Source organism: Dendrobates tinctorius, unplaced genomic scaffold (assembly GCF_039654945.1).
Source record: "Dendrobates tinctorius isolate UK_male_01 unplaced genomic scaffold, ASM3965494v1 ptg000171l, whole genome shotgun sequence".
NCBI lineage: Eukaryota > Metazoa > Chordata > Amphibia > Anura > Dendrobatidae > Dendrobates > Dendrobates tinctorius.
In genome coordinates, this window is record NW_027361838.1 from 6848949 (window position 1) to 6864883 (window position 15935).

At 47.5% G+C, this 15935-nt stretch overlaps 1 protein-coding gene across 1 annotated transcript in view; it reads left to right on the top strand.

Moving 5' to 3' along the window:
- The first annotated feature begins 320 nt into the window (after positions 1 to 320).
- Positions 321 to 15935, top strand: part of USP14 (ubiquitin specific peptidase 14) — a 65719-nt gene continuing 50104 nt past the window's right edge. Inside the window, exons 1-4 of the mRNA XM_073550865.1 lie at positions 321 to 674; positions 3809 to 3954; positions 4704 to 4736; positions 7591 to 7695. Coding sequence (XP_073406966.1) covers positions 659 to 674; positions 3809 to 3954; positions 4704 to 4736; positions 7591 to 7695 — 300 coding nt within the window. The 5' untranslated portion in view covers positions 321 to 658. The remainder of the gene's footprint in view (positions 675 to 3808; positions 3955 to 4703; positions 4737 to 7590; positions 7696 to 15935) is intronic.

The window sequence follows — 15935 nt, forward strand, 5'->3', positions numbered from 1 at the left end:
TAGCACCTAATACTTACAATGGCGCGTTCTGCAGCCTGCTCCCCTCTCTTTTATTGTGCACAGTTGGGAGGTTTGGATTGGAATATCCCATGGTTGTCCAGGGATTAGTTCTTATAGCGCTGCTGCTGCTGTAAAGAACAAGGTCTGCACCTGTGGCTAAACACTTGCACCTGCAGTCCTCCACCGGTAGTGGGCGCTGTGAGCAGAGTTACTTATCACAACTTACAACGTTTACTACAGCCACTAAACAGGCTCTGGTTTTAGCCTCCTATGAACTCCAGCGTGTTACAGCCTAGCGCCCTCCCAGAACGGCCGACCCGGGGAGGACCGCTCTGTACGCGCACAACTTCTCGCTCAGCTGTGTCCATCTCCTGCCACTTCCGAGGAACTTGGAGGAAGCAATGCTGCTATGGCTTCCGGGTTATTTTAAAGGAAGGCTCGCTGCCATTGGTCAAGCTGTCAAAACTGTGCCCTGTGATTGGCTGTAGAGTCGCCGGACTGGTGCCTGATTGGCGACATGACCGGGTTGTAGTTCGGGATTGGCTGCTCAGTCGGTGCAGCGTGTGATTTCGCAGCGTCACTGCTGTGCGGGGCCCTGTTTGAATGAGACTGGGAGACAGAGACAGCCAGGAGAGCGGACTGCGCCCCGATCGCCACCATGCCCGTCTATGCAGGTACAGGGCGCTGTGCGCGGGGACTGCTGGGTGCAGTAGTTCTGTGTGCCGGTGACTCGGCCTGGAGCATGGAGGAGACGAGGGCTCTGGTTCCTCTCTCGCCCAGCCTTCCAGCAGGAGAGCAGCTGTCCGGGGTGTCTGACCGTCCAGCGCCATGCAGAGGCCGCCCGTGTGCTGGGATTCTGCTCGCCTCTTCCTTCCTCAGGCTGCTCTCATTATTGTCACTCTTCATTTTACCGTCTATAATGACGGGGGATTCCAAGTCCGAGCACGGTGATCTGGTGAAGAGAACCTGATTCCACCCTGGTGTTTTGTTTTTGCTGTGGTCATTGGTAAAGCTGCAGCGGGTCAGTGCCGTCACCGGGGAGGACTCCACCTGTCCGTCTCCGTCTTCGGGCCTGTGTGTTGTTTTCTGAGCAATCTTTGTGTCATTTTGAGGTGTATTCTTCCATTTTGACTGCCTTTTATGACCCTTTTTGGGGAGGAAGGTGGTGACACTGTAGAATAGTAATTCTGGTGTCTTACTCTTTGATTTTTCTTAGTGACACCTTTTTATAGGCTTAATAATTTTGGTAATTGGATTTTTGAGGTTGTATCGAAATGAAATTTTTTTTTTTTTTGCCACCCATCTGCACCCTACAGTTGTGTCATGGGAGGGGGGATGGCGAGGCGCCCCCAAACAGACACTTTCCCTTGAATGTGCGCTCTTCATACATGCTCTTTTTCAACAAGTGGATGTAAGGAAGGCGTTAAAGGTGCCCAGCAAGTTACAAAAAGTGACTGATAATCATGGTGCCGACTGGCATTGTTTTCATGCTGGTTTTAATGATGACGGCCCTAGTACACCGGAAGAGAACGCCACTTACTGAATCATTAGCTGCACCTACAGCTGGAGTGTGCCCCCGTCAGAGGTGTTACTCCGGCCAGTGACTGTCATGTATATGTGGTAAAACGCTCATGAGTAGATGGGTTGGCCAGGACAAATTTGTGTATTAAAAATCCCCCAAAATAACCATTTTTGTTTTTCTACATTTAAGTGTTTTATGCCAGAAAACTGGTGAAAAAAAACCTGGTGTGGGTTGTGTCCTGTGTACAGCAGAACCCCGACTCATTATCAGTCCAATATCTTACATCTGCATGGCGTTTGTCTGGATTCCTCTGGGTACTCGGGATTGGTCCAGTATTGTATATGCCATCCCCTGCGCTCCAGTTTTCTGTTCTGTTTGCCGACATAAGCACCATCCTCCATGCATCTCGGTGTTCATGATGATGACATACTTTATATCCTGTAAGTGAGGAGGCAGGCGACAGATCCTCATTACAGTGTAGTTACTTTTTATTTTTTCTTCTTTTTTTTTTAACATCGCATGTCAGACATGTACATTTTTGTCTGTTCACAAACTGGCATCTTTGTTGCCATGGTATCTAAGGGGTTAAAGCTGGCATCCGCTGCTCATGGACCAGCCCCAGTGCCTTTCATTATGTCTTATTGTGATAAGGATGTAATGGCGGAAACAGGATCTACAGTTGTGTCGTTAGTCTGCAGTCACTAATCTAATATCAGATTCTATCATTTTAGATCGGACAACCCCTTTAATCTTCCCATGCATCCTGTGTTGGGGGAGAGTCAGGAGCCCCCCATACACAGACTTGCCGCCAACCCCTTGTAGATCACTGTGGTTTATCCTGATGAAGTTGTGTACGTTGAAACACGTTGACTATTAAACTGCATCTCTTTGAAATCTGGTCTTCTCCTCATTATTGATGGCGGCACAGGCAAACCCTTTCCTTTCCCTTTTTTCTTTTTAAAGGGGATCTGACAGGTCCCCCATGCCCTCCAACCCAGCAGCATTCCCCTATGTATGATTAAACCCCCTCCCTAACCAGCCCTGTGTAACGTTAGTCATTAAATGCTTTAAAAAAGCCTTTATAATGTCACGATTTCCTATACTAATGAGGCTTTGACTAGTCGATGGGAACTAATGCCCTCATACTAGTCAGCACTCTTTCCATTATATGACACCCCTGTGGGTGTGATAACATTATTTGCACGAGCTGGGGTCAGTCATAGCTCATGGAAATTTAGCGCACGCTCGCCACTAATTCCGGCAGCGTCTCTGAAGCCGGCGATACGTTCCCCAGCTTCAGAGACGTGCTGCGCATGTCCATAAGTTTAGAAGATGGCTTCAGCGTAGTGTGTCTCTGAAGCTGGGAAGCGTACCCCTGGATGCGTTGATGCTGCCGAAACGAGCGGTGCGCATGCTTGAGATTTCCATGAGCTGCCGATGACACCGGCTCCTGCAAATTATGTTATCACACCCAAAGGGGCGTCCTAATATGGAAAGAGGGCTGACTAATCTGGGAAACTAACGCCCCATCAACTAGTCAAAGCCCTCATCAGTATAGGAAACGGGGACATTATAAATTCTTTTTGAAAGCGGTTATTTAACTGAATTATGTTGTATAGGGCTGGCTGGGGAAGGGGTTTAATCATACATGGGTGAATGGTGCTGGGTTGGAGGGCATGAGGGATCTGACAGAATCCCTTTTAGCCCATCTAGAGCGGCGTTAGCCTAATGTGTATGGGAGCTGTAACGGGGCACATTGCAGAATTCTAAGAAACGCTCCTTTCCTGGCATATAATGGGGATACAAGTCCTGTCAGGAGAGGGGCTGTCGTCTTTATCCGATGTCTATACTGTATCATAAAGCAACTAATGTGAAACAAATGCTATATTTCCCTGTGAGATTGGCACTGATGTATGTATGATCCCGTGACTGGAGGTACCGGGTTATGTAGCATGATACATTAGACTGTACCTGGTAGTAAATGAGGTTTGTCGTACCCGTGAGGTGGTGCTGCGGAGGGAGCAGTAATCCTCCTTACATCCTTCTGTGTGCTGTGACCTCATCCAGCCTTGTAATCAGACAATGGAAGTCGCATTGTGTTCTCCTCCATGTACATTTCTGTATACTGGGTGTAAAGCACATTCGGGCAGATTATCAAAAGCGCAGGGAAAACGAGAGCTGTTACCTTTGGTCCCCAGTCAGATGCCAGGTTATATTTTTCAGGTGGTCTCTGCTCCCCCTATCTATCGGAGCTTTACCTTAAATTGTTCTATTTTCTGCCACCAGTTAATGTGAAGTGGGGGAAGGAAAAGTTTGACAATGTGGAGCTGAACACCGACGAGCCTCCGATGGTTTTCAAGGCCCAGCTGTTTGCACTGACAGGGGTGCAGCCGGACAGGCAGAAAGTCATGGTGAAAGGAGGAACGTTAAAGGTATCGGCTTTACAAGGTGCTCTGGTTATACTCTGCTGCTCTGATCTGCCCGTTTTTAGGTTATCCCGAGCTTGGGTGCGTTCACCTGAATGGCAATGTGCAGGAACATCACGTGCATCCATATCTATGGCAGCTCTGCGCTGTGCACTGAAGCACAGGAAACCCATTTCATATCAAGGCCACGTTCACACAGTCAGATTTGGTCAGTATTTGACCTCAGTATTTGTAAGCTAAAACCAGGAGATGGTGATAAATCCAGAGGTGGTGACGGGTTTTCATTACACTTTTCCTCTGAATTTTCCACTCCTGGTTTTGGCTTACAAATACTGACCAAATACTGAACGTGTGAACGTGGCCTAAAAGACACAGTGCCATTTTATTCTGCTCATTAAAACATCAACAGAAAGTCCTGGAGTAAGACTTTAATGAAATAAAGCTTCGTAAATCATGTTGTTCAGCTTTTGTATGTACTTACTGGACGTCTGCTTTCATGTCTCTGCTTACCTTCATTGGGATAGATCTCTTCATCATGTACTGCAGGATTTTAGCCTTTTAAAAGGAATTTTCATTCACCAGCAAGTACATATTGTATATCTGGAAGCCAAAACACACAGTTCATTAGCCGTTGTCCCCACTGCTCCTGCTCCTTGCTCTTCCTGCAGAGTACCTCTAATATATGATGTCCTTTTGGTGTACAGCCAGGAGCTGACATTATACTGTTAATCCATGTATTTTTTTCTTTTCTTTAGGATGATGATTGGGGCAATCTCAAGATAAAAACTGTAAGTCGTTTCTTCTTCACGTTCTGATGAAATCAGTTTGCATGCAATGGGCCGAAGTTTGTGTATGATGGCTAGAAGCTGCTGAAAATACAGCAACATCCTCCTTTAGTAAAGTGAATGTTCTCACTCCTGACAAGACAGGTGCCATGACGGTATACTATACTGCACCTCATCTGCCATTGTCCAGCTTTAGAGATGACCAACCTCACCAGTTGTGCCCATCTTCTTCTCCACTTACATATTCCAGTGCTTTTTAACCCCTTTCCGACATCGGGCGTACATTTATGCTGATGTCGGACTCCCTCCCTTTGATGTGGGCTCGGGCGGTGAGCCCACATCTTTCCCTGGACATTTCAGCTATTTTGAACAGCTGACGTGATTGGAATAGCCGCAGGTGGAATTGCGATCCACCCGCAGCTATTAACCAGTTAAATGCCGCTGTCAAACTCTGACAGGAGCCTTTAACTCAAGCTTTCGGCCATTGGGCCGGAAATCTGCCCATGTGTGACACCCGGGTCACCGATGGGTTGACATGACAACAAGAGGTCTCCTGGAGACCTCTGTGGTGGTCACTGACGGACTGCTATGAGCGACACCCAGTGGTCGGTGCTCATAGCAAGTCAGCAATTCTGCTACATGGAGGTGAACTGATCATCACCTGCATGTAGCAGAGTCGATCGGGTTGTGGCGGCTTTCTAGTCTCCTATAAAGACCATTAAAGCATAACAAAAGTAAAAAAAAGTTTTAAAAAATATAAAAGTTCAAGTCACCCCCCCCCCCCTTTCGCCCCATTCAAAATAAAACAATAAAAAAATCAAACACACACATGTTTGGTATCGCCATGTTCAGAATCGCCCAATCTATCAATAAAAATAAGGATTAAGCTGATTGCTAAATGGCGTAGTAAGAAAGTCAAAACACCAGAATTACGTTTTTTTTATCAAAAGATCATATCTGCACCCAAATGGTATCATTAAAAACGTCACCTTGGCACGCAAAAAATAAGCTTTCACCCAACCCGAGATCATTAAATATGAAGACACTACGGGTCTCGGAAAATGGCTCAATTTTTTTTTTTTTTTTTTATAACAAAGTTTGGAATTCTTTTCCACTACTTTCATAAAAAAGAACCTAGACATGTTTGGTGTCTATGAACTTGTAATGACCTGGAGAATCATAGTGACAGGTCACTTTTACCATTTGGTTAACAATGGTGAAAAAAAAGACCAAAAAAAACTGTGGGATTGCACTTTTTTTTTGCAATTTCACCACACTTGGAATTTTTTTTCCCGTTCCATAGTACACGACATGGGAAAAACCAATGGTGTCGTTCAAAAGTACAACTTGTCCCGCAAAGAGTAAGCCCACACACTGCCATATTGACGGAAAAATTAAAAACTTATGGCTCTGGGAAGAAGGGGAGAAAAAATGAAAATGCAAGAGCAAAAATACCTCTTCGTTAAGGGGTTAAAGTGAATGAGTCATATGAATGTACTTTTTCTTTATAATGTGTATTTGTTTTTCGTATCACTATAGATTATCTACAGTACTGCGCCAAATTTTAGGCAGGTGTGGAAAAAATGCTTCATTGTAAGAATTGAAAAAATATACCGTAAATATTAGTTTATTTCTAATAATAAATACTTGTGGTTTGTCATGAAGACGTTATATTTTGAAACATGTCGACGATAAATAACGTTTTGTTTTTTTTTTAATCCTGGATCCTGATTCTTTTTCTGGAATATCTATTGGTATTCGTGGCAGCAAATAAATTAAACCCTTTTCTTACATTATTGCTAATGTATTTGTTTTTTTTTTATTACTTAACAAAATACAAAGTGAATGAACAAAACAAATACAAATCAAATCTTTAGTGTGATTACATATGCCTTCAAAACCGCATAAATTTTAGGTATACTTGCACAAAGTCGGACATTTTGTAGGATTACAGTCAGGTGTATGAGTAACAGCAGTGTAGGAGGCTTAAAGCTCCGTGAGGAATAACCAAACTCTGCTGTAAAAAAAAAAAAAATAAAGTCAGGTTGTAGTAGACTGCTTCATGTTACAGGTCGTACACCATAGCAAGACGGAGTATAGCAACAAAACTCAAGGTAGTTATACTGCATCAGTAAGGACTCTCCCAGGCAAAGATTTCAAAGCAGATGGGGGTTTCATGATGTGCTGTCAAAGCTTCTTTTGAAGAAGCACCAAGATATTGGCAATGTGGAGGCCTGTACACACAGTGGTCGGTCAAGGAAACTGAGTGCAGCAGATAAAAGACCCACCATTATGCTTCCCTTCAAAATTAGATGTTCAGCAGTGCCATCTACACAGAACCGGAAGCAACCAGGGAGACCCAGCCTCATCCATGCACTAATCAGACATCTGTCCAGAAGAGGTATTTATGTATGAATTGCTACAAAAAGAAAAAAAAACATACCTTCATCATGGAAACAAGGCCAAGCAACTTTGCCATGCACAAAAACATAGGAATTGGGGTGCCGAAAAATGGTAGCAGGTGCTCTGGACCGATGAGCAAAAATTTGGCTGCAACAGAAGGCAGTTTGTTTCAGCAAATGACGTTGGGGAGTTTATCAGGACTAATGGTGTCCCAGGCAGATACTTGAGCATCATGCAGTACCATCAGGAAGGTGTATAATTGGCTCCAAATTTGTGCTGCAGCAGGACACTGACCCTAATCGATCTTCAGCGTAAAGGAGAGCAAGGAGTCTTGGAAGTGATGATACGTCACCCACAGAGCCTTGATCTCAACACCAGAGTCTGTGGGATTACATGTAGGGCGGCTCGAGCCATTTAATGTGTTTAATTTTCCTTTCGTGTTGTTCTTTTCCAGGGAATGAGCTTGCTAATGATGGGCTCTGCTGAAGCTCTTCCTGAAGAGCCCGCAGAGAGGCCTGTATTTGTAGAAGACATGACGGAGGAGCAGTTGGCCTCTGCAGTAAGTGTACTCTTACAGCATTTTATTCTTTGCAGCTTTCAGATTTATATATTTTCTGTGACCTTTATCCCAATGAGGTCAAATTGTGTATGAATTTCAAGTATCTGGTTTAATTGAAATAATTGTAAATATACCAAAGCTATATCCTTAGGATTATTTAATTAGTGGTCAAAAGTAATACAATAATAAAACATTGTTTCCCAACTAACATGTTGCAATTTCATAGAAGAAACAGCATGTGCCGCAATAAAGGCCCCCCTAATTAATACTTGGTTGCCCAGCCTTTGACACTGATAACGGCCTCCAAACATTTCTTGTAGTCATTAATAAGCTTCTTGCGTTTCTTAGGCTGCTTTCACACATCCGGCTTTTTGAATCCGGCACGATGTGGCGAAAAGTGTGAAAACCGGATCCGGAATTGGATCCGGTTTTGGCACATAGAATTTAATGATCGCCGCATCGTGTCGGAAGGACATGCGGCGCCTCCGTTTTAAGCCGGAAACGGCAAACCTGCGCTGTCCGGCGTCAGCAAAAAAACGTTACCTGCAACGTTTTTTTGCAGCGCCGGAACGGCTTTTTCTACAGCACATGCGCGGACACTGTGAGGTTTAACCCACAAGTGCTCGGCGCACGCGCGTATCTCTTCCCCCCCCCCGCATACCGCCGCCTCTCGTCCCCGGTGTGGCTCCTTTAAATGCTTTCCAAGCCGGATCAGGCGCCGCATCTGTATCCGGTGTCACCACTGCAGGCCTGATCCGGCGGTCCGGCTTTCCACCGCACGCCGCCGGAACAAAACCACCGTATGTGTGAAAGCAGCCTTAGCTGGTATTTTCTCCCGCTCTTCCTTGCAGTTTTTTCAAGCTCTTGAATATTTGCGGGGTTCTTTTTCCCAATGGCAGATTTCAGCTTGCGCAAAAGATTTTCAATAGAATTGAGGTCAGGACTCATTGCTGGCCATTTTAAAACAGTTCATTTTTTATTTTTCAAGCGTTCCGCTGTACTTTTGGACGTGTCTTTTGTGTTTTTGTCTTTCTAGCGAAGCCATGATCTTCGACTCAAACCAAGTTTCATTTTTTTCCAGGAGATATTTCACATTATGTACTTAAAATTCATGGGTGCCAACAACAATGAACATGACTGTAGGTGTTAGGTGATTGATGTTGGCCGTCGATATCAGATTTTGGTGTTCCCTCTCCCAGAACCCCACCAATCATTTGATTGAAGGTGCCACAGTACGTGTAATAAAATTCTGCCTCTGCATAACACAATTTACGGGACAAATACCCAATAAATATGCCCACTGTGATTGGTTCAATGTACATGTTCTTTTCACTTTTTCATCAGGATCCTTGTATTTCCTTTTGTGTATTTTGGAACAATGCCAAAAAACGGCAAATTGATCATCATTTCACACAAAACCCCAAAACTGGTTAAGACAAAATTGTTGGCACCTTTCCAAAATTGTGGGTAAATTAACTTTGTTTCAAGCATGCGACGCTCGTTAAAACTCACCTGTGGCAAGTAAAAGGTATGGACAATATGAAAATCGCACCTGAAACAACATATAAAAGGGAAGAAGTTGACTCAGTCTTTGCACTGTCTGTGTTACATACTAAACATGGAGAACAGAAAGAACTGTCTGAGGACTTGAGAAACAAAATTGTTGAAAAATATCAACAATCTCAAGGTTACAAATCCATCTCGAGATATTGATGTTCCTTTATTCAGTGTGCAACAAAATCAAGAAAATTGCAACTTATGGCACTATAGCTAATCTCCTTTAATGTGGATGGCAGAGAAAAATTGATGGAAGGTAGCTAGTCCAGATTATGGATAAGCAACCCCAATCAAGTTCCAAAGAAATTCAAATTGTCCTGCAGGCTTAGGCTATGTGCATACACTGCGGTTTTTGCTACGGTTTTGCCCGCAGCAGAACTGCAGCAGTTCTGCAGACAGTGTACAGTAACATGTTAACCTATGGGATTAACATTCTGCTGTGCACACACTGCGGATTTTTAACTGAGGAAAAGCTGCGGTTTTGAATCCGCAGAAACAATTGACATGTCAATTATTTCTGCGGATTCTGCTGCGGTTTGCCACCTATTCCATTGTCCAGGTGGCAAACCGCAGGTATTTTACCTGCGGTTCTGCAGATAAAAATCCGCAGACCAATCCGCAGTGTGTGCACATAGCCTTAGGGTGCATCAGTGTCAGCTCAAACTATCCCATCGACATTTAAATGAAATGACATGTTAAGGCAAGAGACCCAGGAGGTCTCCACTGCTGACACACACTTAAAAAGCTAGACTACAGTTTACTAAAATCCTTGTGGGAAAGCGTATTGTGGAAAGATAGACCAACATAGAGCTTATTGGTAAAGCACATCATTCTGCTGTTTACCAAAAATTGAATGAGGCCTACAAAAAAGGTACACAGTACAGAGAGTCAAATATGGTGGTGGTTCAAAGATGTTTTGGGTTTGTTTTGCTACCACTGTCACTGGATGCCTTGACTGTGTGTAAGGCCTGTTTCATACCTCCGTCGGCGGTGGTCAGCTGAAATCCGCCAAAGGGTAACAGCAACTGATCCGTCTCCGTTAAGTGATGGACGGATGGCAGCGGACCACGTTGGAGTACGGATCCGTGGAAGATGGAAAGCGACGTGATTTAAAGTGACCGCGGTTCCGGTGAGGTAGCATTTTAGCGGCTCCCGGAATGGCATTACATGGTTAAAACTGCTCCCGGTTTTCACCTTTCGGGCATGCGCAGTTAAAAATAGCGGACCGTCAAACAAAAATAACGTTGCAGTGTCCGTCTGGTCCGCCCGGGAGCCACTAAAATTCTCATGGATCTGTCAAAAAACGGACCCAATGGACGACCATCAGTCAAAATCCGCCACTAATGCAAATCAATGGGGGGAAAAAACGGATCTGCCCAAAAATGGGCGGATCCGTTTTTTTCTAAAAGTGGCAGATTTTGACTGACGTCAAAAAACTGAAGTGTGAAAGAGGCCTAAGACATCATGAAATTTGAATATTACCAAAGGATTTTGGGTCACGATGTACTGCCAAGTGTCAGAAAGCTGGGTTTGTGTCCTAGGTCATGTGTCTTCCAGCAGGACAATGATCCCACAAATGCTTGAAGAACCCAGAAATCGATGGAAACAAAGCGCTGGTGAGCTCTGAAATGGCCAGCAATGAGTCCAGATCTATATCCCATTGAATACTTGTGGAGGGATGTTAAAATTGCTGTTGGGAGAAGGCATCCTTCAAATATGAGAGTCCTGGAGCAGTTTGCAAAAGAAGAGTTGCTCAAAATTACAGTTGAGGTATAAGAAGATTGTTGAGGGTTATAGAAAGCGATTGATTGCAGTTATTTATTCCAAAGGGTATGCAACCAAATATTAAGTTGAGGGTGACAACAATTTTTCTTTATCGCCTTATTGGGGGACACAGAATACCATGGGTGTATGCTGCTGCTGCTAGGAGGCTGACACTATGCAAAAACAAGAAAATTAGCTCCTCCCCGGCAGTATACACCCACCGACAGGCACCAAGCACCTCAGTTTGTGCTTAGTGTCTGTAGGAGGCGGACCGGGATCTCCCCAGATCCGCAGTTTTAATCCAATTTTCCTTTCAGGTTTAGTTTGAACTTTTTAATTTTTCCCTCTTTTCTCTTTTAGGTTCTTTTCCATCGGGAAACAGGGTATAGTTATCACTCTGATTTCCCATATCATGCGGCTGAGCGAGCAGTGTGGTGTCACCCACATCGCAACTCTCAGTACCGCAGGCAGGACTTTTCCCTATCACCTTCTGGTGACAAGGGTTACGGACAGGTGGCTGGTCCTTGCCGAATCCCCCTCCTCACCCCTTTCTCGGGACAGGGCTGAGAGGAAGACGGCGATCGCAGGTGTTTCAAGCCGTCTTCTGCAGGATGCGGGTACAGAGGACTCCTTCCCCTCCCAGCGGCCTGCCGTTTCCCCGTGGGTCCCTGTGGTCATCCTCTTCTGGGACGTCAGGTAAGTGCCTGTACGTTCCCTCCGGCCCCGCATAAGCTCCAGTGACATGGGAGAAGAAGGGACCTGGTTTTGCAGTTCCACAAGTTTGAATCTCCCGCCCTTTTCTGCCTGTCGTGCGCTCAGCCGCTTGCCTTCCTCCACTTTCCCTGCTCTAGCCAGGGAGTCTACGGGGATCCCCTCACTCACCGCAGCGTCAGGACCTGGTCATATCATCCTTAGCGCGGTATGTCGGGCATGGGGCTGCGGCGCCATCAGGGTGGGAGGCACTTTCACTTTCACTTTCCCCTCAGCGCGGGGAATTCCTCTGCTCTCCCTCCTCCCTTCCTGAGCGCGCTCTTTTCAGCGCGCCCTTTCTAGCCCATCACAGGGCTTCTTTCTCTCTTGGATGCCAGCCCCCTCTTCTGCCATGCCCTCCCCAGTCGCTATTAACCAATCACGGCGCGGCCACTAAGCTCCGCCCCCATCTCCCAGCACAGAGGGGAACAGCGTTTCCTGATGCCTGAACCACTCCTTCCTGCGCTGCTTGGGGACACTTCGGCGTTTTCTTCTGCTGCTCGCACAGAATCTCGGTAGGCTCGGCTCTGGGGCAGGGATTAGCTCTCCTCGGCAGTTATTCCCTAATATCTGCAGCCAATCAGTGCAGTTATGCCCAACCCTTCAGGGGATCTCTGCTTCAGGCCCACCGCTACCTATTACGCCTGTGCGCGCTGTAAAAAGAAGTGGGCATCGGGCCAGTCGTCCCCATTCTGCCCCCCCTGCAGTCCTTCAAATATGTCAGCATCTCAGGAACGCAGAGTCCCGGGCGGAGGGCGCTCTTCCCTCCTCTCTCCCCCCGGAGTAGGCCGTTACTTTTGTCAAGTCAGAAACAGACTGTGACATTGTATCACAGTCGCTGGTCCAGGTCTTAGAACGATTACCTCAGCTATCCTCAGCCACCTCTGCCCCGACCACCTCTCGGGGTGAGTCGTCCGCACCTGACCGCGACCTTCAGAGAGACAGACAGGGAAGGACTTCTAGGAAGCGGGCTCTGTCCACTTCGTCTTCGAGCTCGCAGGGCCCTTCCGCTCCCAGGCCTCCTTCTCCTTCCTCGGATGACAACCTTCAGTCAGGCGAGGATTCTCATTCGGAAGCTAGCTCAGAGGGGAACAGCGTTTCTAAAACGCGGGACATGGTCGATAGTCTTATTGCAGCTATCTTCCAAACACTAAAACTTAAACAGGATGAGGCTCCAACTCAGGAAAGCTCTGTTCTCCTTAGACGAGCCAGACCTCCGTCTCGATCCTTTCCCAATCACAACGATTTCGACACTACCTTATCCAAACACTGGGAGCGCCCTGAGCAACATTTCTCAGGCCGCAAGTACTTGGACGTTCTGTACCCCTTTGACGCAGAACTGCTCTCAAAGTGGTCCAAGGCTCCCGAGGTAGATCCTCCAGTTTCCCGGATAGCCTCAAAAACGGTGCTCTCTCTGCCAGACGGGGCATCGCTCAAAGATCCTACTGACAGGCAGATTGAATCTCTGGCTAAGTCTATCTTTGAGGCATCTGGTGCCTCTCTCTGCCCTATTTTCGCATCCGCCTGGGTGGCGAAGGTCATTTCCGCTTGGGCAAAAATTCTTCGCAGAGGCATCTTAGCGTCAGCTCCTCAAGACGAGTTGGCAGATCTTGCAGATCAGATTAACCAGGCGGGAAAATACCTTTTGGCCGCCTCCTTGGACGCGGCCGGCTGCGTAGCAAGGGCTAACAGCAACATAGTAGCTGTACGCCGAGTCCTTTGGCTAAAGTCATGGAATGCGGACACTACTTCGAAAAAGTCGCTTACCAATCTGCCATTCCATGGCTCTAGGCTCTTTGGAGCAAAGCTGGATCAGATAATTTCCGATGCCACTGGAGGTAAAAGTACTTCGCTTCCCCAGTCTCGACCAAAACGTCCTTTCAACAGAAGGGGGTTTCGACCGTTCAGGCCCTTTCGTCCCTTCTCTGCCACGGAGAGAGCCACTCAACAGGATCGGCCGCCTGCCACCAGGGAGCGGGATCAGAGGAAACCTTCCTACAAACCCGCTCCTCGCTGGAGATCTAGAGGTCAATATTCCAGATCTGCAGGAGCCAATTCCGGCAGATTTTCGTCTAAGTGACGGGTCACCCCCACCTGGAATTTCTTCCAGGGTGGGAGGCAGACTTTCCTTTTTCGCGGATGCTTGGCTGTCCGTTGTCGACGACGCTTGGGTCAGAGAACTCGTCTCATCCGGTTACAAAATCGAATTTGCTTCACTCCCGAACAGACGGTTTTTCCGGTCTCGGCCTCCGCGACAGCGGGCCCAGATTCCGGGTTTTCTGCAGGCCATTTCCTCCCTTCTTTCCGCCGGAGTCATTGTTCCCATTCCCTCAGACGAACGGTTTTCCGGGTTCTACTCCAATCTCTTTGTAGTCCCGAAGACAGACGGCTCTCTTCGTCCTATTCTGGACCTCAAATTGCTCAATCGCCACGTGAAGATTCTTCATTTCAGGATGGAGTCTCTTCGGTCGGTGATTGCTTCCATGGAGCCCGGGGAATTTCTCTGCTCGGTGGACATTCGGGATGCCTATCTGCACATTCCAATTTGTGTGCAACATCAGAAGTATCTTCGATTTGCGTTTCAGGGAGACCACTTTCAGTTCACAGCTCTTCCTTTCGGCCTGGCTTCAGCGCCCCGGGTTTTCACGAAGGTGATGGTGACCGTCATGGCCATCCTTCGCTCCAGAGGTATCCTCATCATCCCTTATCTGGACGATCTTTTGATCAAGGGTTCGTCTCGCCAGGACTGTCTCCGGAGCCTTCAGATAACCCTGGACACTCTCAGGCGCCTAGGTTGGCTGGTCAACAAGGAGAAGTCCATTCTGATCCCCACCCAGCGTCTGACCTTTCTGGGTATGGAATTCGACACGGAGCTAGCCCGTGTTTTTCTTCCAAAGGAAAAATTTACAACTCTGTCCAAGGGCATCAGAACTCTCAAGAGGCCTGCTCCCATTCCCATTCGGTTCTGCATGAAGGTCCTGGGGAAGATGGTGGCCTCCATGGAAGCAGTGCCCTTTGCGCAGTTTCATCTTCGCCCCCTCCAGCTGTCTCTGCTTTCAGCCTGGGACAAGACCACGATGTCCTTGGACCGTCCTATTCGGCTTCCTCTCAGAGTGAGGCAGTCTCTCACTTGGTGGCTACGGCCAGCGTCAGTTCTCCAAGGGAGGTCCTTCCTTCCGCCTCAGTGGCAAATCATCACCACAGATGCGAGCCTTCTAGGATGGGGAGCCGTGTTCCATCAGAAAGCGGCCCAAGGCCGCTGGAAGCCACAGGAGTCTCTCCTCCCAATCAATCTTTTGGAGATCAGGGCTATTTTCCTGGCCCTTCTTCATTGGCAGCCCCTCCTCTCCGGCAAGCCGGTCCGTATTCAGTCGGACAACGCCACGGCCGTGGCGTACATAAACCTTCAGGGGGGCACGCGCAGCAAACAAGTAATGTCAGAAGTGGCCAAGATATTACGCTGGGCAGAACGTTACGTTCCGACAATCTCCGCCGTCCATATTCCAGGGGTGGAAAATTGGGCAGCCGACTTTCTGAGTCGCCAGGGCCTAGCGTCCGGCGAATGGTCCCTGCACCCCGCGGTTTTCTCTCAGATATGCGACCGTTGGGGCACCCCGGATGTCGATCTCATGGCATCTCGGATGAACCACAAGGTGCCGCAGTTCGTAGCCAGGTCCAGGGACCCTCTAGCCGTCGCATGCGACGCACTGGTGACTCCGTGGTCCCAGTTTCAACTTCCGTATCTGTTCCCGCCTCTGGCATTGATCCCTCGGGTGGTCAAAAAGATAAAATCGGAAGGCGTACCAGTGATTCTAGTCGCTCCAGATTGGCCAAGACGGCCTTGGTACGCGGAACTGGTCAACATGCTCGCGGACGTTCCCTGGAGGCTTCCGGACCGTCCAGATCTTCTCTCGCAAGGCCCCCTTTACCACGAGAGTTCTCAGTCTCTGAGTTTGACGGCATGGCCGTTGAGACCGCAATTCTGAAGGAATCAGGTCTGTCCAGTCAGGTTATTCAAACTATGATCAGAGCCAGGAAACCAGCCTCTTCCCGCATTTACTATAGGTACTGGAAGGCTTTTTTCCGTTGGTGCGATAACAGAGTCTTCCCAATGTCTTTTTCTATCCCGTCTATCCTGGGGTTTCTTCAGGCTGGGTTAGACGCGGGTC